Below are 23,411 nucleotides of genomic sequence, written 5' to 3'. Positions count from 1 at the left end.
ACAGCCATAAATGTCTCAAAATAGATTTGGTGTTGAACAGTAATAGCTTTGCTGTAAGGATGGCAGACTGAGGATTGAAAAATGAAAGGTTAATAGGGAAGGATGGCATCTGTTATTAGATGAATTAATACAGCTAGAGGAGAAAAAAAATAATCTTTTGGACACACAAGTTCTTCAGCCACAGAACTCTGAAGGGCTCTGACCAAAAAAATAGTCCATTTTTCTTCTGAACTATAATGGCATATCTAATAAAATGAAATATCTCACCTTCTCATATGCTTTGCAGAATTTACTCTGCACATTTGAATATCAAAGTATTGCTCCTCTTCCTCCGGCTTTTACAAATTTTAATACCACATACAGAAGCAGCAAGAGTAAGGTAGGTGTCTCTGATAACCAGTCTTAGAATTTGGACAGGGGTGGTGGTGAAAGAGTATTTTTGCTGCTATATTCAGCTAAAACATCATAAGAATAATTTTGTTTTCAACAAAAATTTACTACAGTGGACTTTGGTTCTTTATACATTTAGTTCCTCTGCTGGTCTCCGTAAATTGCATTATTAAATCCAAATAAGAAAAGCATGTGCCCACCTCTCTTCACATACATATATATCAGTACTTCACATTTTTTATATCTCAAATTCTTCTAGCACTTTCTGACTTTCTGCTGTCCCCCACCAGGAGTGAATGATCCTTCTCCCAGGAATCCATTTGTGCAGGTTGCCAGGAGGAGGTTTTTCAGCAACGAGTTCGAGCTGGTTCATATACCCATTGCGGTTCCCTTGTTTGCCACTTAATAAGATATTCCATGGCACTTCCCAACAGTAATCTTCACTCGGGAAACAGAAGCCTCCCTTTTTCTTTACCATTGTAATTTAAAAGCTTTAGTTTCATTCTACCTGTGGAGCCAGCATCCAAGCTCAGTTAAATCAGTGGAAAGATTATCAGGGTTTTTAACTCCTTTTGGACCAAAGCCAAGATGAATTCTTAATTCTTTTGCAAAGAGTACATAAATAAATTTAATTCACAGAAGACTTTCTCATTTCTATGTTTTTCAGGTAAAAAAACAATATTCACCTTGGTAGGAGCTACTGGCAGAATATCCACCTACCAGCACCTGCCATCACTGTCCAGTAACTGGATACCCAGAGACAGAGCCTGGATGCCTGAAAACCATCATCTTAACAGGATATAAATCCTTACAGTCACTCCAAGACAGCAACAGCTTCAGGAGGAACTTCTCGAGCAAGCACTTCTGAGTCACTAAAATTCACTTTACTTCCAGTGCACAGACACACCCTTTCATTATTCCCAACAGCACTGAAATTAGTTACACACATGAAGACTGATATATTCATAACTAATAAAAAAAATCAACAGCAAAGTAGTCTGGCCTAAAAGGATTCACCCTCCTGCAGGTGGGTCCACTGTTTCTTTAATTTCACATTCTTTTGCTAGTAACCCTAAAACTTTTTTTTCTTTTGGTAATAAATTTGGTGGGTTTCTACATTTTCTGAGCATTGTTTTACAGATGACTACACTCGAGGAAACTAATATTTCCGGAGCATAAAGTTTAACGCATTAAAAAAATGAAATATATTCCATAAATGTGTTTGTTATATTTGTACATTTAAAACTATCCCCAATTCTTTTGTCTGCAGTGTGTTTTACACTGCATGTTTACAACTTCCATAATGCTCCTTTTCTACCAGGTTAGGGAAGAAGGAAGGATGCAGGAGGTGAGCTCTGCCAAATACCAAGAGCTTCTTTTCACCCCATGTGCCATGCAACAAGGTGTGCCTCAGATTTAGAAGTTTGTAAGTGTATTTCAGAGACCTACACCTCTTTGCTTTTAAGATAAAACATTTCACATTTAATGTTAATTGCATACCTACATGACTGGCATTGGGATCATTCCCTGTTGAGTCAGACAAAAAACAGCCCAGATTTTTAACTTCTAGTCCACAGAAGAAAACAAAAAAGCAGCTCTTTGCCACATGCCAAAACATTTCCTTAGAGGAATCTGAATGGGTAGAAACAGAAGAAAGGTTTTCCAGAGATGTTAGACCACATTTTCTGTTGTGACTTTCACACAACCACCTGGGCCAAAACTACTAAGAGAAAAAAGCAGGAAATAACACATGAGGAAGTGATTAAATGCATACTGAAACATTCTAGCTTAGATAACTGGTTTCAGTCTGGTCAGTTGTATTTCTCAGAATGCTTTTTATCCACCCAAAATTACTGCTTATCCAGTGGTATGAGCACTGCTCCATGGATCCAGAGTCACACAGGACTCTGCAGCTGGGCTGGGGCAAACTAAGCCTGGTCACAGAGAGAGAGAACGAGGAGTGGTTTCCGGAGCAGCAACTTCTACACAAGGTGCCAGTGGGGCACAGGGCTTCAGGCATTCCAGGAACCACTGGTCACATATGGAAAATGTGAAAGGGGCCTTCTCAGAACACAACTAAAAGGGGGGGGGAAGAGATTTAAAAGCTCCATGTTTCTACATACGCACCTCTAAAATCCTGGTAGCAGATACATACTATTTATTGCTATGAAAAGCCTCTATTCATGTTCATAGCCTTCTATTTACAGTGAATATTATGAAACTTACCAAAAGCAGTAACAAAGGGTAAAGAAATTATTACATCACCTACAAACATACCTCTTTCCCATGGCAATCTAAAAAAAACTAAAGGAAGCTCTCCCAAGCATTGGACAGCACAATCCAGAAAAGAAATCACACAATTGCAAACCAGTCACAGCAAAAAGTGAAAAAAGCTGTTAAAGCTCTCCTTTCTAATAAGAATCCACTAAGGTTTGCATCAATACTTACATTCCAAACATAAACATCTGCAGAGATCCTAATTTTAGAATGGCACATCAAAGGCAAAAGTCTTAATATATGAAAAAGAGAGCCAATCTCAAACCTCTCCCTTCCTGACAAAAGATTTGGAGCAGATGTAGTTATCCTCAGCTGGACAAAGCTGTTGGATCCCCCACTATCTGACAAAAATCACCCTTTGGTTGCTGTGAACAGGCCTGCAAGACTGAGGAAAAGACTTGAGAGTTAAGTAGGGAAGACATGACCCATGAACATGAGCCAGCAGTGTGCCCAGGTGGCCAAGAGGGCCAATGGCATCCTGGCCTGGATCAGGAACAGTGTGGCAGCAGGTCCAAGGAAGTGATTGTCCCCCTGTACTCAGCACTGGTGAGGCCACAGCTCGAGTGCTGTGTCCAGTTCTGGGCCACTCAGTTCAGGAAGGACATTGAGGTCCTGGAGCAGGTCCAGAGAAGAGCAACGAGGCTGGTGAAGGGACTCAAGCACAAGTCCTATGAGGAGAGGCTGAGGGAGCTGGGGTTGTTGAGCCTGGAGAAGAGGAGGCTCAGGGAAGACCTCATCACTCTCTACAACTACCTGAAAGGAGGTTGTAGCCAGGTTGGCGTTGGTCTCTTTTCCCAGGCGACCAGCAGCAGGACAAGAGGGCATGGTCTTAAGCTGTGCCAGGGGAAGTTTAGGTTGGATATTAAGAAGAAATTTTTTACGGAGAGAGTAATCAGACATTGGAATGGGCTGCCCAGGGAAGTAGTGGATTCTCCATGCCCTGGATGTGGCATCAGTGCCATGGTCTGGTAACCACGGCAGTAGTGGATCAAGGGTTGGACTTGATGATCTCAGAGGTCCCTTCCAACCCAGCTGATTCTATGATTCTATAAATTCCTTACTTTCAAGTCCTATTCTTACATTGTTTTAATTCAGATTCACACCAAAGGAAAGAGCTCCTTCACACAATGTTTGAAGAACAGTTAGAGAGTCAATAGGAAGCTGATGGGTAACAGCGCTAATCATTTCCCCACTAACACAGACAAGAAATAATGCAGCAGATTTATCTATACCCATACAAACTTTCCTAATTCCTAAAACTAAACTACCTGAGTTTAGAGAAAATGTCTTAAGCTTTCTGCAAGGATGGTGACAATTACATTCAGAACTTCATTAAGTAAACCCCAACTCTCTGAAAAACAGCAAACAAAAGGTATGATCCAATAGTTACACTTTAGAATACTTACACTCCATCTACATGGCCCAGTGGAGAAATGCAATCCTAATAGACATCCATAAAGAAGGCACAGGATGAGGAATCCACCTCAGCTTCAAATCTGATACACTGCATGTATTTCATAGATACTTTTGAGGCCAGATGAAAAGCCATTTCAACTTACAGTCACATGGAAGAGTAAATTTTCCTGAGAATCGTGTTCACATGCCATGGATTTGAGCAGATACCTCTCCATGGTTATAGCCCAGCAGTCTACTTGCATGTTCCTGCATCCTTACAAACTCCAGTCTTCCTCACCACCCTGCTGCACACAGGACTGGTCCCAGTTCTGCTTCACAGCAGCTCTGACAGTCATGCCATGGAGAGGCACAAGGAGTGGCTCAGCTGTTCTGATGTACAACTGTCCAACTCCAAATCAACGATCCTAAACTAAGGTAATCAGTAAATACAGGGCCCACACTCCATGAGGCACTCCCTGCTCTGCACATACACTCTTCCTCCTCTCCTCCCCAAGAGAGACACCTAAGGGAAAAGCAGCAAGGACGACAGGGGAAAAACTCAAGTAAAAAGAAGTGAAAAAGGATTGATCTATGTGTTCACCTATTTGTGCTGTGAGGGGCTCAAACACACCACCAGTTTTAATTTCCCTACCTCCAAGTTTGGTACAACTCTAAAGTTTTGAAAACATTCTGCCTGAGGGTGAATGCTCATAAGAATAAACTCACTTAAAATCAAGTACACCTCTTTTTAAACTAAAGCAGCCACAACGCCCTCAACTGATGAGTGACCAGGAAAGCCATGACACTCTAGAGCACCAAGCAAGTTAGGAACTGGGATCAAATCCAAATTCTGAAATCTGATCTAAAAATCCCAATGTGACAAATGTGCTCATAAACACTCAGACTGCCATCTCTTACAGAGAAAACCATGATCCTACTGCTTTTACACACCCTCTGTCTGTATTCCTGTCTCTCCTGTTACAGTAACCCTTATCTTCCTGGGACTGGCACCGTGTTAGAGTTTTACAGACAGCACAGTGAAGTCCCAGCCCATAAATAAAATACCACACAACAGCAGTAAGTCATTTTCTGTTAAAAACTGGGAGAAAAGAAAACTTCATCCTCTTACGTATACACACGTAACAGTTTAGATCAATAATGCGTTATGTTACACAGAATTACTAAAAAGCACATATACAAACTGCTCTAAGAGTAAAAAAAAAATATCTGTATAACAGAAAAATTATTTTTCTAAAAGAAAACAAATTAATCTAAGCTATTCTACACTTGCCTCCTAAAATAAAGTAAAAGAAAAATGAAAGTGTATACCTGTAAACCTGAGAAAGAAAGTTTTAATTTTCTGAGTACAATTTGCATCCACTGAAAATCTACAGCTGGCAGAAGAGAGCACACTGCAAACTGAAATGCCCCACTACCCCCACTGAGGCACACATCTAAGGTTGGAATCTACTGCTTTCCCCTGAACATACTTGCTTTGAGATTCTGCTCTCTTAACCTTGCAGTCTCACACATTTTCCTTTTGAAGCCTGAAAATGCAAAAGTGAGAATGAAGAATTTCCTGCAAATCAGTCCTTTTGCACTCAGTTCTCTATAATGTTTTTTCCATATTTTTACTGTATTGCCCAACGGTTTCAATATTACCAAGAGAAGTAATACTCTGTTCAAAGAATATCTAAAACTTTGCATCTAGAAATGACCTACAAGGATGCCTTTCCTGTTTCCAAACTCACAAGAAAAGGACTAATAAAAAAAAAAGTAATTTTAAACAGATGATCATCTTTGGGAGAAAAGGATACGTAATTAAAAGCTGAATTATCACTGAAATACCCCCAAACCGACAGTCCGTGGTCTTTTTATTTCAGAAAAGTTTTGTGTGGGATCTTCATACACTTACACTCCCATTCAAACATTTGTCAGAACACATTGTTTCTCAGGATTTCACCCACTTTTTTTTCCCAAAATGTCAGACTGACTTAGGCAAGCGGGAACTTGTACTTAGCTGCACTGAGGACAACTTTATTCTTACTGAAGTACTCACACAGCGAGCAGCAAATCATTGGTTTGAGGGACTTGCTGTAACTAGAGACTGAGCAGCAATGATGTCTGTATGGAAATGGCACACAAATGGCAGAAGTGCCGGAACAAAAGTGAAATAGAGGGAGAAAACCACCCACCTTCTTGTCTGCAGGAAGGAGGCCACAGAAATTTCACAACATGGTTGTGAATAAAGTGTGTAACTCCAGAAAAAAGGACACTAAAGGAGATACCAGAAACACTGTCTCCAAGAAGTTGCTGTCACAACAGGGATTGTGCTTCAGTCTCCCGAGGTAGACAAGCCCCCAGATTCATTTGCTCACTTTGCTTTTGCAGGTTCTTATCTTTTTTCCACTGTGCTTTTATATTCTGGAGATACAGTCAACAGCCTGACAAGGTACTGGGAGGAACAAAGGGGAAGAAAAGGCAATTACAACCACCAACAGGTGAAATATGGACAGAGGGACAGCAAATAATCAAACTCATGGTCAGATGATGTGTGTGTATATACATTAGATTGCTTATTCTAGCACCAATATACCCAACCCACAAGGCCTAACAACAGCTAAAAATAGATAATGACAGGACTGTCCCTGCCCCAAATTGCTGACATTCTAGGCATCAAATGGCAGCCACAGCCAGACAAGTTCAGGAACCAAGTCTATAGGATGATTATAAATCTTGATATTTGGATGATATCTTATCAAAGATGATTTGCTGTTTCCTTTTAAATGTATTTAAGGTATATTTCTCTCACCACTTCCCATTATAGTGTTCTTCCAAAGCCTTGGGCCAAACAGTTCTGTAAAATCTGTATTTAGTAAAATTTAATGTTCCAAAGATATCTAAACAATGTAACACTTTTGCTTAGCAGTCAATGCACTGCAATTCTAGTAACCAGCCAAAAACTTCGATACTTCTAAGTATATAAAGATTTCCAGTATATGTTTCTGGCAATATGATCCAGTTATCCACAAGCACCGTTCTGCATATACATTCCTGAGAAACAACTGCACACTATTCCATAAATCAAACCTGCCCACAACATGCAGGAACTCCTCACAGTGAACTACTCCCGAGTACAACTGCTGGTTGCCACTGGATATAAGGTCATTCCAGTGCAATAAATAAGGCTTGATATAAGGTTCTCCTATGTTTAACAATACAGTCACTAGCTTTAGTTATCCTTTAAACAGTTCTGTGGACATGATCTTTGTTACTAGAAACAGTTCATAAGACAATGATTTTCATACCATAACTAGAAGTTCTACCTAAGTTTTCATTAATTTTTCCACTTGAATTTGCTATTTTTAAAGCATAAAGGCATCAGAATTTTCTAATTTCCTCCAGTATTGATCCCTCTGATTTTTCCTATGTTCTTTTAAAGACTAATAATTCCTTCTTCCTAACAAGCTGCCCAAAGGACAAGGCACAGCCGGGGGATACATTAATGCAATCAGAAACACAAGTTACCAAGTTAAACAGTTATTTACATTACTATAGCACTTAGGGATGCTAATGAACTTTGGGATCACAGGTGCTGCAGAGATCCCAAATAAATCCTGGTGCCTGTCTCAGGGCTGCCAATAAAAGGGAAGGCAGACAACAGCTGATGGATTCACACACATAGGGAGGAAGGACAGAAAGGAGCACGAGCATGAGAAACCTGGTCAGTGCAAGAGGCAGGAGATTCAGTATATTCTGGGTTGACTTTTCACAAGCATTTTGCTTATCATGACCTTAAAGACAGCTTTAAGAATGGCATTTAAAGGAAGACAATGAAGGCACGGAGCATCTTCACAGCTCGCCAGTCTCTAACATGAAAGACAGCATGGGAAAAATCAAAAACATACCCATCTGAATTTTAATAGTAAGTGAAAAGACGGCAGTGCTGGCCTGTGATGGTACCTGACATTTAAATAAATCACAGATCACAGGTGACCAGCAGCATGGGCTACACTGGAAAATACAAGATGAAAGGCATGCTTCAGATGCAGGAGGGTAGCACTGTCAAGGAAACAAAGAATGGGATCGGTAGTTTGATTAGGGAAATTATCTTTTCAGCAGGATTCAGGTAACCTTGAAAAAAATAGAGAAAACAGTGAAAAAGGAACACTGGATACTTGCTTTTCACAGCATACTATGGGAGATGAAACAGTATGGGAAAAATCTAGAGGCACACAGCCTTAGGGGACATGAGAGGCTGGAATGAAACTTCTGCACAAGCTTATTCTATGTTTAATATGCACTACAGAAAAATTTTGAAGGTGAAGGTTTATTTGGGTTTTTTCCACGTTTAATTTTCAGCTTCTATGTACACAGAAATGAAGCAAATTTCTCAAATTCTAATGGATAATAGATCACCACACTGATTCCAATTTCTGCGAAAAATGGAACAAGTTACCACGTAAGAAACACATTAATTCTTTTGTAATGTACAGCTTGAAAACATCAATCTGAATCTAGAATCTTGACAAAAGCATACACACAACTTCTGAAAAGGTATTATTCCAAAGCATCACAGTTAGCCTTTCAGAAAAAAAAAAAACCAAAAAAACCCCAAACAAACCAAAAATTCACACCATTTGAAATGTTTAGAGACAGAACACACGAGTTCAATAATCACCATTCACAATGTAATGTTAATATTTACTCACAGTCCCCAGCACACCAGCAAGATTTTCTTTTAATTTTGCACATTCAGAAGATAAAAGGTATGAGCATTAGGGAATAGCACATTGTAAACTTTTTATTTTGCTGAGAAAAGGACAATGAGAGGGAAGAATTTAACATTCTCTTCCCTCACCCCACATGCAGACAAAGACTGAAGTCTTAGCAAAGCCCTGGGCTCTGAAATCATACCTGGCATATAGAAGATAGAGACAATAACTACACTTTTAAATGAAAAAACTTCAGAATCAAGTCAGACAGCAGAATTAGAAGGCAGTATGTTTAAAAGAAGCCACCTAACTGTCAACATGTGGTCAGCATTGCCATTTTTTTGTGGTAGCCAAAAGATAACCTGCGGGAACAGGAATTAATGGATAGTGGGCCCAACAACAGATTGGATAATGGGTGCATCTCAACCTAACTCGGGAAACTGTGGAATTATCACTCTCTGGGGAACAGCAGAGTAAGAGGGAAGCATGGTTCATATTTCTGATGGATTTCCTTGATCATTTACTGGCTACGACTGGATCAGGTGGCCCTGTAGCCTCCCCTCATGTGACAGTCCCTGTTTGCAGCACAGGGGAATACCTGGCAGTTCCTGACACAACAGCACCAATAGAGGATAAAACCTGGATGGCAGAACCAGACCACTATCTGAAGGGTAATGCTTCATCACTATAGCACTGCAGTGTCTTGGTTACACAGGACACTTATTCCTAAAGAACTCTGCCTCCCTTACCCAACAGTTCATCCTTCATTACCTCTACCCACCACAAACTGTTTTACAGTGGATAGCAAAGCAGGGGAATTCCTTCCTCCAAACTCGTGGCACACTGAGCATTCTGCATTTATGAACTTTCAGGTAGCACCAAAATATAAAGAAGGAATCTTATCCCCTAAGAGTTGATGCAGAACACTCCTTCCTCACACTGCACTGCTCTGAAACACTCACCTGGTCCACAGTCAGGGCAAAGTAGCCCAACTGTGCCAAGATCAAGGACAAAACAAGCATCCCTCACTCTTGCAGCAAACACCTCACGAGACTACAACCAGACAAAATGCCCTTCCCCTCAAAGGTCTCTAGAAATCACAAATACTTTTGTGAGGGAACAGAAGAGGTCACAAAGATAATCTAAGTTGCATTCTTGGCTCTTGCCACACTACGATGTGCCACTTTAGCAATGTCTATTCTCCCTCCCCTGTGGCTCACTTCACCTACGCCCAAGCACCAATACAGCCACACTCAAGTCCTCTCCCAAGTGCTCACGATCTAAAGACAAAAAGTATCCTGTAAAGTGCTGATTCACTGGTGCACTGGAATAGGAGTGAGCAGCACACAGGAGGGGAACAGAAATACTCTAATGGAGCCTCTCTCTCTGCAGGAAATCATTTTTGCACTGAGCCCAAACCAAATTCTACATCCCGGCCAACTTTCAGAGCTAAGGTCAGCAGAGTACAAAACTCTGCTCAGCAGGGTTAGACAAGTGGAAAGGGGTGGGTAACAATTTGGCTGAATAAATGACCAAGCAGTAGGGGATTACAAAAAACTATTTAAAAAACAACACTTCTGCATTTCTATAATCCAGCAGTAAATAACAGAAACCAGAAGCACTGGTGGTGAGGGTTGGCAGGTTTCTGATGGCAATGGTTGGCTTTGCTTTTTAAATAGCTCATTGATTTTGGACTGCATCCATCTCCAGCATTGTGACTACACTTCATATAGTAATTTACTTCAAACCAGAGTGTGCTTCTCCAGCCAAGTCTTTGTTTTGTAAATGTCATAGCACTTCAACACCATTAACCAGCCACCCCTATTCCAAGCTGATATTCCTAAATTCAGTAAAAGTAAGTGTGAGCAACACTGCAACTGAGCCAAATGAAAATGGAGACTGTATTTGACTCTGCATAGCTCTGAGTGCCAGTCTACTATATTACTTATTTCTGGGAAAGTTCAGGGCAGTTCATTACTGGGCTCACTATTGTTATCCATCCCAAGACCCATAGAAACCAGACAGTCATTCCCATTCCCCATGCAGGATGTTATATGAAAAACTTTGCGCTTAAGGACTTTATGGATCAACTGGGCATTAACTTCCAGGCATTTTATTGACAACCAGGACTCCTGGGCTCCATCCCTGCTACAACTAACTGCCCTCTCCACTTCATATAATTTGTGTCCTTCCCAGTTGCCTTATTGGATCAGGCCAAAACAATGTGCAAGCATCACATTGTCAGGGCAACTCCAGCTATTAGAAACTGCAACAAGGTGCTTTCCCAACTATCACTCCCCATTCCATAGAAAGCAGAAGTTAAGCACAGCTTTGCCAAACCCCTTGGGTTAGGAGTGAGAGGAAGAGTGCCACAAAGCTCATCTTCCCTCCTACAGTTGTGAGAACATGAGAACACCTGGTCCCACCACCTTCATTCAAGGTCAAGTGAATGCTATTTCAGAGAAACAAGACAAAATTAGTGCTTTATGACCAGCTTGTTTTCATTCATGAAAGCTTTCTCTTGAGAGGCTGAGTGAACAATTCCTGTTGCTCGTTGTAAAAAACAAGTGTAAAGAACAGTAATTTTTTTGAACTCCTGAGCTCAAAGTTTTTCACCACTATCTCTGACAGCTGCTAATTTGGTGACTGAAAAGTGATGTACATTTAAAAGTACCTTGTTCTGTCCCTCTGCAGAGACCATCAGCAGAACAAATAAATTACCAGTGTCTGTATTCTCATTACCTCAAATTAGCTTCAGCATAAGATGACAGGAGCAGAGGCAAGCTATCTGTGGGTCCTTAGGGGCACCTGTTAGCACCACATAAAGGACACAGAAAAGGGAGGCCAGGTTCTCTCTGCTGTCTGCCCATAACAAAGCCTTCCTGTCAGACCATTGATACCTCTTCTGACAGCAACTTTCAGCCTGCACACCCACAGCACTTCTAATCCACTAACAATGAATTAGTTGCCTTACTTGGAAGTGCCCCAAGGAGTGCAGGGACTGCATAAGGGAATTGGGGGGGCGGGGTTAGCAGAAGGTTGGCTGTGCCAAGTAATATGTAGCATCACCACAAAGACATACATCTAAAACAATGCATTTGATTACGTGCAAGCCTCAAAAAATATTGGGGCAAAAAGCAGTAAGTTTAAAGAGGAATCTTCGGGTTATCAAAGGGGAAACCACTTGCAAAATGAAAGCATCCCATCTGTCATCCATTTAAATAGGCCTCCTGGGCCTTTCAGGCTGCAGCCATAGGAGAAAGACAGAAAGACAGGCACATCTTTGCATAGGACAGACTGACCGGGTCCAAAATGCATCCAAAGCAAAGGCCCCTGTGTAGAGTCACTAGGATGGTTACAACAGGCACACTGTCCTCAGTTCCACTGCTCCTGTTACAGTCTGGAACACTTGCACACCTCCTGCACTTACTCCACCTTGCCTGTGACTCCATTTGGAGCAGAGAGTCACACATCTGTCAAGTGACTTACCATGGCTATGGCTTTTAGGCTACACCATGGACCAAAACACGAAGAGAAAGTAAATCCAGCAGCTTTCCATGAAGCCCTCCCCCAGGGGCCTGGTTACATTCAACATGCCAAACACCAAAGATTTTGTGAGGCTGTATGATTTCACTGGAGCTGATTGCGATGAATTCCTCAGCAGCCAGTTGGCCATTTCATTCCTGCCTCTCTCCCTTCTTCCTGTCCTGTGACTAATGGGGAGGGCATTTGGCAGCCCGTGCCAATGTGCCTCCTCCTACTCAAATGAGATGTATCAGCCACAGCACTGGAGACAGGCATTCCAGCAAAACACACCCAGCAGAAGCTTGATTTATTAAGTGTTCAGGCAAAGGCTGGCTTGCTAATATTGAAAAGTTTAAATGGGGAGAAACAGTGGGGTTGAACCATAGTGCTAAAGCTGTCCATATGTATGGATTGGGCACTAGCCCAAATAAAACAAGCCTGCCCACAGCTGTGGCACACTTAATCAAGTCTTAGACTAATTATTTTGCACATCTAAATCTGTGAAAATTGTCTTATTTCAGCTGTGGGTAAAGCTACTTAAACAACATTTTCAATTGCAAGAAGAAAAACCAAAACAACATTTCTTCAAGACTAAAATATCCACAGCCAACTACAGCACTGAGGCAGTGCAGAGGCAATATTTAACCCAACTCATATCAAAACTCCTACTCACACGAGAAAGGTTTTTATTATTAATACTTTTGGCATTTGCAGGTCCTCAGAAGTGCCTTTTTACTTTTATCAAAGCACAGAAGGAAATAAGAACTCAAAAAGAAAACAAAAAAACATTCTCTCTGGGTGTCCCCCCTTCAAAAAAAGTTGATCTCTTTCCCCTGAAATTTAATTCCCACCACTATGTTCTCAGAGCTGGACAGCTGAAAATCCATTTATTACACCACAGTACTCTTGAGAATTATTTCATCAGTAGGAGTATAATATTAATGGTATTGTCTGCTTTAAGTGCATAAAAATTAGTTAAGACTTCTTTTCCTCAGCAGTAGGCAGCAAGGCTAACTCTACTGCTTTGCTTTGACTACACTAACAGCACTAAAATTGTGTATATAAAAATAAATTGTGCATGAAAACTGTACAAGTAAACACCACTGCATACAAACGAATAAAGTGCTATTTTTTAGCATGCCTGAGTCAGTTCTCTCTGCTGCAAGGAACATGAAATCTGAAAAGTGTCTGAAAGCTTCTAAAATCAGGATACTCTTTTCCCAGACTGTAAAGGGTGCTGTTGGCACACTCAATTTATCATTCAAAATAGCAACAAACGAAAACACTCCAAAAGCACAGAGTTAATTCCATGCAAAGATCTTCCTTCTCAATAAATGTCTCGCACAGCACCACTCTTAGCAACAGAATGTTTATCCAGCACAAGATACAGAGAGAGGCTTTTCACTGACACCTGGGACAAAACTGAAGAACAAAAGCAGCTCCCGATGCAAGAGAGCAAAGTTAAATTTTTCAAGTGTTCCCACCTAATGTAGACAGAAGGCCAGCCATAGCAAGTTACAACAAACAACCTATTTACCCACTTCCAGAGAATGCCTGTAAATTTAAACTGTGTGAAATGTCTAACTACCTCTTTCATTCCATCAAAAGGCTTCATCAGCAATGGACAATAAAGCCACTGGCTTGACCTAAAGGGGCTGGTAGGTTAATCTATTCTGACCTTATCTTTATTCAATCATAATACTGAAAGATTGCTTGAATGAATAACCAGCATTTAACAATGCCTACAGCCGCTCTTTCACTACAGCGCTCCTCTGAAGTGCCCTCCAAACCAATTTTTTAATCACAGGGAATATTAAACATTTTCAAAAATTAATTGTAAAATAAACCAAAATGCCGTTTCTCACTCATCCATCCAAAACAGAAAAAAAAGAGGTAAAAAAAACAAAAGCAGAAGAAAAATTTTATCTTGCGCCTGCATGTCTCTTTCAGATTTCCACCATCACTTATTGTCAATTTTAGACAATATGCTATCTCTTCTTAACTGTCAATCACACCTTTTACTTCTAGTATTTTCACTCAAATGGAAGAAACTTGACAAAAAAAGCTGCTACTTAATAAAATCTGTGTTGTAACAACAGGTTTAATCATACAAGTCTCAACACTTTGCATTTTAATAACTACTAGTTTGTTTTCAAAGCCCATTCCATCAGGGTACTCAGCACTAAACACAGCAAAGCAGCAAGTCAAAATTTAGCACATTCTTAGGCCCACAGAAGTCACTAAACTGGATTCACCACTCAATGACTGATTTAATCACTCAACTCTCATATGTTTACATATGTCACAGTCTATGTCTAAATGCCCTTCTGGAGAAAAGTCTCCAGAGCTCAATACTACAGTGCACAGCCCTACCCAAGCATCTTCCTCCTTGTAACAGTACAATAACCACCTGCAGGAAGGAATTCCATAGTCTGACATGACCCTGTTAGAGCAAGGGAGTAGTAAAGCATTTTGACATGAAGCAAGAGCTGTGCTCTCATTTGACATATCAGTTCGAGCACTTACTCTTCAGCATCAACAAGCAAATGCATCTTCATTTAATGTTCTACACCTGTAAATGATTTGGCAAAACACAAGGGAAGATAAAAAAGGTACGGCCATCAGGCACCGAAATGACATTTGAAAATGCTATTAAAAAAAAATCCATGCCAAGCCCAGGAACAAGGTCTAAGTTTAAATCTATTCCTGATTAGATTTAGACAGATGCTTGAAATACCAGTCAAGACTAAGTGCCATTACCTTTCTCCAAAAGCACAAAGAACAAGCAAGTCAACCATATGGCAGTGACTACAGCATTGGATACCAGAGGAATGAAAAATAAAAGGTAAGAGTTTTCCCTTTGTATTGCAGAGGATACTGTTACAAACGACTCCTACCTTGAAAAGCTGTGATATGACCAACAATCATGTACTTCAGTTCAAAGTTCAGTGCCTGGATACTTTGAGTCCTCTCTCTCCGAACAGCTGCCTGGTAGCTTTCTTCCATTTTTTTGGTGCAACATGTTGGTGCCCTGTGTTGACAGATCTGTAAATCTGATTCTTAAAGCAAACAAGAAAAACACAACAATTAGAAAACCTTTTAAACTTACACCATAAAAACAATGCTTCTTAATGTCAGAACTACCATGTTTTAGATTTTGAAACAAAACCAAACCCGCAAGGAATGACATTGTGAAACTCAGTTGCTGTCACAAGGACACAAATTTATGACCATTTCATCTAAAATTGGGTAACATCACATTATCAGTTAATAAGTTATTTTACACTGTTAAGAGCACTGGGCAGAAAAAGAATCTGAGCACAGTCAAAGTCAAGGACAACAGAATTATTGAAGATACATTTCCACTGTACACCTTGTGCTAAAGGTATCAAAACTTGAACGTGTGGGTGATAATCATGCCTCAAATTAGGATCCAATACTCACCCCCACAGTGCCTTGAGGAATCAACTCCTCACCTCTTACACTAGGGAAACCAGTTTAAAAAAAAAATAAATCTTTGAACTCCTAAGCAGCTCACCGAAAAAAAAAACCAAAAAAATTGTAAAGGCACTGAAATCACTCCCACCTTGCAACTACAGAGGAAGTTGAAAGTCAATTAAAAAACTTGATTTTTATAGGATGTTTTTACTTTTTTTAATAATTCCATCTTTGTACACGTTTCTTTAAGTTTAGTGCCCTTAATTAGGAAACCCACATCACACAGAGTTGTGAATGGACATTCAGGGTCTATCTGTTCTACACCATGGGATTTACAGGTGCCAGAAAGGATTTGGTACAGACTGCAGATGAATATATTCTGGTGCTTCACAAACACATGTTTTAAGAAGGGGATGAAAGAAAGTAAGGGACTATTAAAGTAAATCAGAGGCACACAGAAAATACCAGAGCCAAAACAGTCACATGATATTAAAAAGCAGATATTTCCACTGCAATTTCTCAGTGGAACAGGAACAACCCAGCAGGAAGTCTCATGCCAGTGTCAGGCGCTTCCTTCCCTCCACCTTGAGGCAGAAATCATGGTCCTGAGGAAAAGGGGTTGCAGGTGTCCACCTCCAGCCCATCTCTCAGGCTTTAAGGAGACAGCTTTTCCCAGGAAAGCCAGTGCCACACAGAGGGCCAAGCTCCCCCTCCCACCCCACCAATGGCTTTAGGGGCCATTTTAATGCCCAACAGCATAGGGTGGCACAACCCAGCTGGGTTGGACCCAAAGCAGCACTGAGACAGCAGCACCCTCCCTGCGCCAGGTCTGGAGCTGGCCTGTCCCCACACTGCAACCTCTCTGCACCCCCTCTGGTTCTAAACCACTGTTAACACCACCAGCAGTCCCCTTCCCAGATGGAAACAGCCTCAATTCTCCAAAAGGTCATAATTCCTCCTCAGCATTTCTCACTCAGGCCGCTGCAGACCACCCAGGCCAAGCCCCGAGATAGAAACATTAATGAACAATCACACTGCACTAACCCTCACACCTGCCCTTGCAGGTTAACACCTGGCAATGCTCCACACAGAACTGACAAGGATTGAAAACAAGAGGATGCAGACTGAAAAATCTGTAGAGTCACCCAAATGACCAGGCTCTGCTCAGAGCCAGCTCCAGGTCAGCAGCTGACTGAGACCAAACCCGCAGAGGGGAGTTCAGTAAATCTCCCTTGTCAGAAAAAAAATAAAAACACCAAGCTGGCTGAAACATCTCATTCGACTTGAAAATGTTGTTTCCAGTTTATAGCAACTCTCGTTCAAAAGAGAGGCTAATTTGTCTCAAAAAGGTCAAAAGCAAAGGGAAATATCTGAACTAACCACATTTTTGTATCAGTTTACAAACAAACATCAAAGTTGTCACAGACTGAGCTAACTCAGGATACCATTTTGGACGTGGATTTGTTTCACACTTCAATTCAATCTGGGAAACAACAAGTCTCCCCAGTCAGACCTGCAGTCCCAGACCCCGCTGAAAGCCCAAGATAAGACCACTGTGCCCTGGCAGGAACCAGCAGGCTGCCAAAAGCAGCAGCAGGAGGGCTGCACTTGTCACCAGCTGGGCACACTCCTCTGTTCCCGCCTGCCAGAGAAGCTGCCCCGGGTTGAAATTAGCTTCTTGGCCAGGCTAAATTTAACTTGGGCAGGTTCCCTGATCCAGTTCACCCCCTAACGCGTTTGTTCTGTCACAAGGAACTGGGGGTCGGGGAAGGACCACTTCTCTGAGCTGGCACCACAAAGCATGTGTGAAATTATAGTACAGGCTGCTGAGCAACTCAGTGCACAATCAGGTGGCCAAGCAGAGGGGTTGTAAATGTTACTTGGCATCTGCAGTGCCAGGCTGCTGATACTCAGAGCACTTTTCCTTACTCAGCAGCCCTCTGAATTTTTTGTTTGGAAGGCTTTTGCAAACCTCAGACCTGTATCAAAAAGGTCTGAAATACCAAGTGCTCCATGCTGACTGCATGCTGGCCCTGGCCAGGAAGCTCTCCCTGGCTATCAGTGCTGTGCCTTGTGCTCCCATTTGAACCTCAGGAACCTGCTTCTCCTCCAGAAAGCTTTAAGAATACAGATATCTCAGCTGGAACTCACTCCCGGGATTCCCCACCCAGCTATCTCCTCCGATGAATACTCCAGGAGCCTGAAGATTAGGTTTCATTGGTTCAGAGCCAAAATGATAGAGAAGCCACTCCTAAATAGAAACAGCACTAAGCCCCTGACAGTTAAGGAGCCTGATGTAAAACACAGAGCACTGAAAGACCAGCAGAGAGCAAACTCCCCTCCCCTCACAGTACTTTTAGGTCAGTGCTGTCATGCACAGCTTGGCACTTTCACTGGCTTCAGAACTAGCCTGAGGGTATCACTTTTAACACAATTATAGAAACCTAATAAAAGTTTTCAGTACTGTACATGCCATGAGATTAAATTAGAACTCATTAGTAATGTCTTAATGTGTTTAATAACTCAGATGCTAATTTTAGTTTATCTCATCTCTTTCATCTTAATAAAGAATACCCTCTCCAAGAGGAGAAGAAGAGGGGAGGAACACAGTGACCCAGCAGTGACCGAGGGACTGAGCACCCCACAGTGCCGTGGCAATCACCCCTGCTCACATGTGCTCTGCATATCAGCAAAAGGGAGACAACCTTAAGGGCAAACTCCAAGTTTAGGAACAAAGTCATTCTATACACTAGAGAAAAAGCACCATTTGTGAAAGAGGGAAGAAAAGTTACCAATAGCATCATTTCAGTGATAGATTCTGCTAATTTCCCTCTAGGACTTTCTTACCTGCTTTTCCCAAGCTGCTTCTCATTTCCTAACTCATGATTCAGTTTGGAGGAACCTCTAGTTCAACCCTTTAAAGCAGGATGGTTTTTATGTAGGATGAAGCCCTACATAGGGGATTCATCCAGCCAAGTTTCAAGTACCCCCAAAGAAAAAAAAAGTTACTACTACCCTCGTGATGAAATAAGCGAATTAAAAATCCTATCTAAAGATAACTTCCCATGTTCCAACTCGTGTCTGTTGCTTCTCAGCGTATCACCATGTGGCCTGCCAGAATCTGACTCCACTTTCTCTATTTTCTGCCAAAAGGCAGCTGAAAACAGCAGGATAACCTCCCTTAATCTTCCCTTCAACTGAACAAACCTAGCTCTCTATTCGCTCATGTTCCAGCCCTGACCATCATGGGAGCCTTCTGCTAGGACTTTTAACTTTATGCCACAGATGTGAAGCACCTGCATCCCAGGACACCCCTCCTGTATTCTATTTTCTTATGCATTAACTTACTGACAGAGCAGAACACTTTCACCTGTACATGCCTGGGCTTCAATTCCAAAAGTTTTATAGCTTTCCTAAAACAAATTAGTTTTCTGCTTCAGATCAGATGGAAGGATTACTTTGCTGATTATGTACATTATTTTTCCATTCAGTGCTGGTTAAAACTGTGGCTCAGCTTATTTTTTAAAGTGAGAAAAACTACAGACTTTAAATCCTTACTGTTATTATAAAAACCAGGATAAAATATCTTGCTTCACTTTGAAAAACAAAGTCACATTCAGAACAGCAGAAAAAAAAAAAACAACTGTACTACCTGAGTCTAAAGAATGAGTATTTTGGAAAGAAACAATGATCCCTATTGAAAACTCCTCTACAACACCAAAGCATTTAATACATGCCAAAGGCATCACCTTCAGACACCTCCCTGTCAAAATTATAAATCACTTAAGGTGCCAAATGCACAAAAAACTATGCATCTTTACTTGATCTCCAGCTTGCCAGGTCTGCTGAAATCAGCTGTGGTTTACTTTGTTGTGTGTTGATTGGAGACTTTTTTATTTTAAATCAAAATGTTCTGGGCTTCAGTCGGAACTCTGGTACCAATAAAATCTAAGACTTTGGCCATTAAAGTTAACTCAATCAGTATAATTTCCTAAAAGCAGAGAGGCCTGTTTAGCAAACAAAATTAAGTTCTTCCAAAAGCTGAATATATATTTATTTTGGTGGCTGACCGTGCAGTTTAACAGTTCTGTCTTGAAAATGCTGTACACACTGTAAAAGCCATACTCTGAAACCAGAACAACAAGTAATCACACAGTAATTGATCTACCTGCATTAACTTTTTCAAAGACAGGCTGATTTTGATTTTTTTTTCCAAACAAGCTGAGCCTTTAACTTCACTGCACAGAACAGTCCTGGGCACGATCAGAAGGCGAGTTCAGTGCAATCTGTCTTCTGACAGTTTTTATTCCTTTGTATTTGGGCAAACATTTCAACGCTACTTCTAAACAAAGCTTTAGTCCAAAGCCAAAGATTTTAACATTGTACAAATGTCCTCAAAGACTCCAAGATTGATTATGCCTTAGTAACAGAGAGGAGGGTGCCAAAGGTCCCTTACATTGTATCTGGCCCAGCTGAACAGGAGCCAAGGCTTCATCCTTCTTGAGACTCATCTGTCTGGTGTAGCTGCTGCCTTAGCTAGAGGAAAATTCAGCAATTAAATGCAAACTAATTCAGGGGAGAAGGCCAAACCAAATGAAAAAGGAAGCAGTTTTCAGCCCACAGAGCCACATCAGGGAAAAGGAATCCAACCACTGTACACTGCTACAAGTTTGTGAGGTTCTTTTCCTACACAGTTCTCATGCTCCAGCAGTGCTAAAACCATCATCACCTTCACCTGCAAGACCGATGTCACAAAACTCATCCACCAACACAAGCCATCCTCAGCTCCCTGGGCACAGCCTTACACCACAGCCCAGTCCCCCTGCAACTAATAAAATGTTTCCAATTAGAAAGACACAAAAAGCACATTAAACCCATCAAGCTCAACGTGTGCATAGTCAAACAGCTACTATTTCATTTGTCAATGTTTAAAGTAGTAACTATGCTTGAAGTAGTGTGTGCCAGAACTACCTGAAAAGCCAACAAGCCAGTGCAACAGTGACCACTGCATAGCTGCAAATGGCTCTGGGACATAAAATAGCAACTAACCCAAAAAACCTTCGGCTCCCTGAGCAAGGGGTAACATCCAGGTAAGCTCCAGGGAGCAGAGACCCTTTCTAAGTCAAATGAAGATGTCTGTTCCTTCTGCCTCAGGTAATCTGAGGCCAGGCTCACCCAACTCACATTTTCTGACTATTCAGAAAGAATCTTCCAATCTGTTTTCAACTCTTTCCTCTATTTTGTTAAAATAATCCTACTGTCAGCTTTAATATAAAGATTACATAGACAAACAGCATGTTAAAAAGACCCTTTAAAGCAAAAAGCTGACGAAATACCAAAGCAGAGCCTGAATGTGTCCCATCTGTCCATATGCAGCTTGACAACTTGCCTATATCCAGCACAGCAAATTACAAGTGCAGTTTGGAAAACACAAGCCATGAAAGCTTCCTTCCCTGATCCCTTGTTGTGTAATGTACATTAACAGAGACACTGTTTAACTTGACCACTGGACTTTACATTCTCACTGTTCTTCTGAAATACACCAAAGCATAACTAAGGTCGTGACCAGATGTGTTATTCCAGTTGAAACAATCAAGGATAAAAGACAAACAGCTCCAGTGTTATCAAGCACCACTTAAATAACATACTACTGTAACTACTAGCATGTGAAGCTACTTTCAACTCTGTCAAATCAAATAGCTTGCATTAGCCTAAGAGTGCCTGAGTAGACCTAAAAAAAAAAAAAAAGTATGAAACCCCACAAAATGGGAGGACCATTTGATTGCACTGCAATTACACCAGCCAATTTAAGGTGGGTGGAAATCCTGAATGGGATAGGAAGGGGGACAGCAAGAAGCACTAGATGTCATGACTCCAGAGAGTTGGCAGCATCAGCAAGTGCCACAGTTTGCAGGGCAGCTGGAGACTATCAGGCACAGGCCCTGATCAGCATCCAGAGCAGGAACTCTCCAAAATATACAGCCCTTTAGAGCAGCATCTGCACAATTCAGTATTGTTAGGCCTGTTGCTAAGTTCATTTTGTCTGAGTTTTTCCCATTTTCCTCTGCTGCTTGCCCGGTTCTCACTGCTCTTGTATTCTATTTTTTGGCCTGGTTTCCAAGCCACCTTCTCTCCCCTGCCCCATAGGGTACTGCATGCCTGTTAGCTTTTTCACCCTGGCTTGTGCCCCACTGAACCTGCCTCATGCCTGGGCCCAAGCGACAGAAAAACTGACTGCCCTAAAACAGATGTCCCTTCAACTTGCTGAAACCTCAAAAACTGTAACCAGGCCCTCCCTTTCCTCCTTTGAGTCCCTCTCCACACTTCTCGCCCTCCTCAGACAAGGTTCACAATTCAAGACTTTCCAGTGCTTTTTCAGGAGTTTGCTGGAAGATGCACCTTTGGTGTCAATGCCAAATGGCCACAGTACCACTGCTCCTAAATACTCTCTGGAAGGAACAAAGAAAGGGTGATTCATCTCCCACAACTCACTACCTCCCCCTCAGGTCTTCCCCCCAGTCAGCCTCGATCTCAGAAAGAGAGGAATTTTGGTAGCAGAAGGCATGAAACCCACCTTACAGAATTTCAGCCCAAACTGTTAATTTAAGAGGCTGAGCAGCTGAGGAGAGAGACAGTTTGGTAAGTGCCAGGTGCTGCGCAGGGCAAGCACTACCTGCCATGGCCAGGGGACTGCACAGTGGTCACTTCCTCCAGGGCTTGCACTCCTACAGAGGGGTGATAAATTCTTTAATGCTGATTAAATTAAATTACTTCACATGAGCCCAGTGCTAAGTGAGATATCCTTTGAATGTGGGAGACAGCAAGACTGTGACTGCTACAGAGCTTCCTAACCACACAGGACATGCACATTCAAGAGATTTACACTCTTGAGGATCCATACTTTTTTTTTTTCCTAGAGTGTATATAAAAACACGAAGACTGATGCACATAAAGTACATTTTAAAACAATCTAGACTGATATAGGTCAGTGGGTCTATATCAAAGGGGTTTCTACATTTACTGTAATGCCACATCCTTCCTCCGTTTTCCTGGGCCAACATGTATAATTGCAATACAGAGGTGAGAGAAAAATTACAAGAACTTTCATTAATTTAGAGTCTACTATGATTCATCTTTCATTATTTCATCACATTCCCAGCAGTAAATCCTATCCATTTTTTCACTACCGCCAACAAAAAAAAAAAATCATACATACAAAAGAAATATTTCCTAGATGAGTCTAGTGAATGTTCCTGCTCCATATCATCCAATAAACTAACAGCTGCATTTCTGCTCTCCAGTGGGGACAGCATTTCACTGCCACAGAACTCTGCCTGGCAGGGTGATCTGACTAAAGAACACAGAAACCACAGGAGGTGGAAAGCCTAAACAGGAAGACAGGTATGGAGCACTTTGCAACAAAACTGAAGTTGCTTTTAAATGAAAGAAGTAGGTTGGTAGCCCCGTACAGTTAGAAAAAACACACCTTCTGAATGGAAATCAATATTAGGCTGTCTATCTAGCCCTACAGGGAGATGACATAAAATAGCTTTATGAAAGGTGTGAATCACCTCATTCATCTCAACTTCAAAGCCAAAAGCTAATTCAGATGCTCACAACTGTTTTTTACCACTCACAGATTACTTTTTAATATGAACTAGTTCCTAATAT

At 41.4% G+C, this 23,411-nt stretch overlaps 1 protein-coding gene across 6 annotated transcripts in view; it reads right to left on the bottom strand.

Moving 5' to 3' along the window:
• LOC113969039 (glypican-5-like) overlaps positions 1–23,411 on the bottom strand; it is a 395,727-nt gene that overhangs the window by 313,417 nt on the left and 58,899 nt on the right. For 5 of the 6 annotated variants that reach the window (XM_027686131.1, XM_027686134.1, XM_027686132.1 and 2 more), the window contains one exon: positions 15,200–15,361. The exons of the other annotated variant lie outside the window; for it this stretch is intronic. In XM_027686131.1, the coding sequence (XP_027541932.1) occupies positions 15,200–15,361 (162 nt within the window). The remainder of the gene's footprint in view (positions 1–15,199; positions 15,362–23,411) is intronic. 6 annotated transcript variants of the gene reach the window in all.

The sequence above is a fragment of the Neopelma chrysocephalum genome, unplaced genomic scaffold (assembly GCF_003984885.1).
Source record: "Neopelma chrysocephalum unplaced genomic scaffold, ASM398488v2 Primary Assembly neopelma1_70, whole genome shotgun sequence".
NCBI lineage: Eukaryota > Metazoa > Chordata > Aves > Passeriformes > Pipridae > Neopelma > Neopelma chrysocephalum.
Note: the sequence above shows the minus strand (reverse complement) of the source record. Positions and strands in the feature narration are given on the sequence as shown.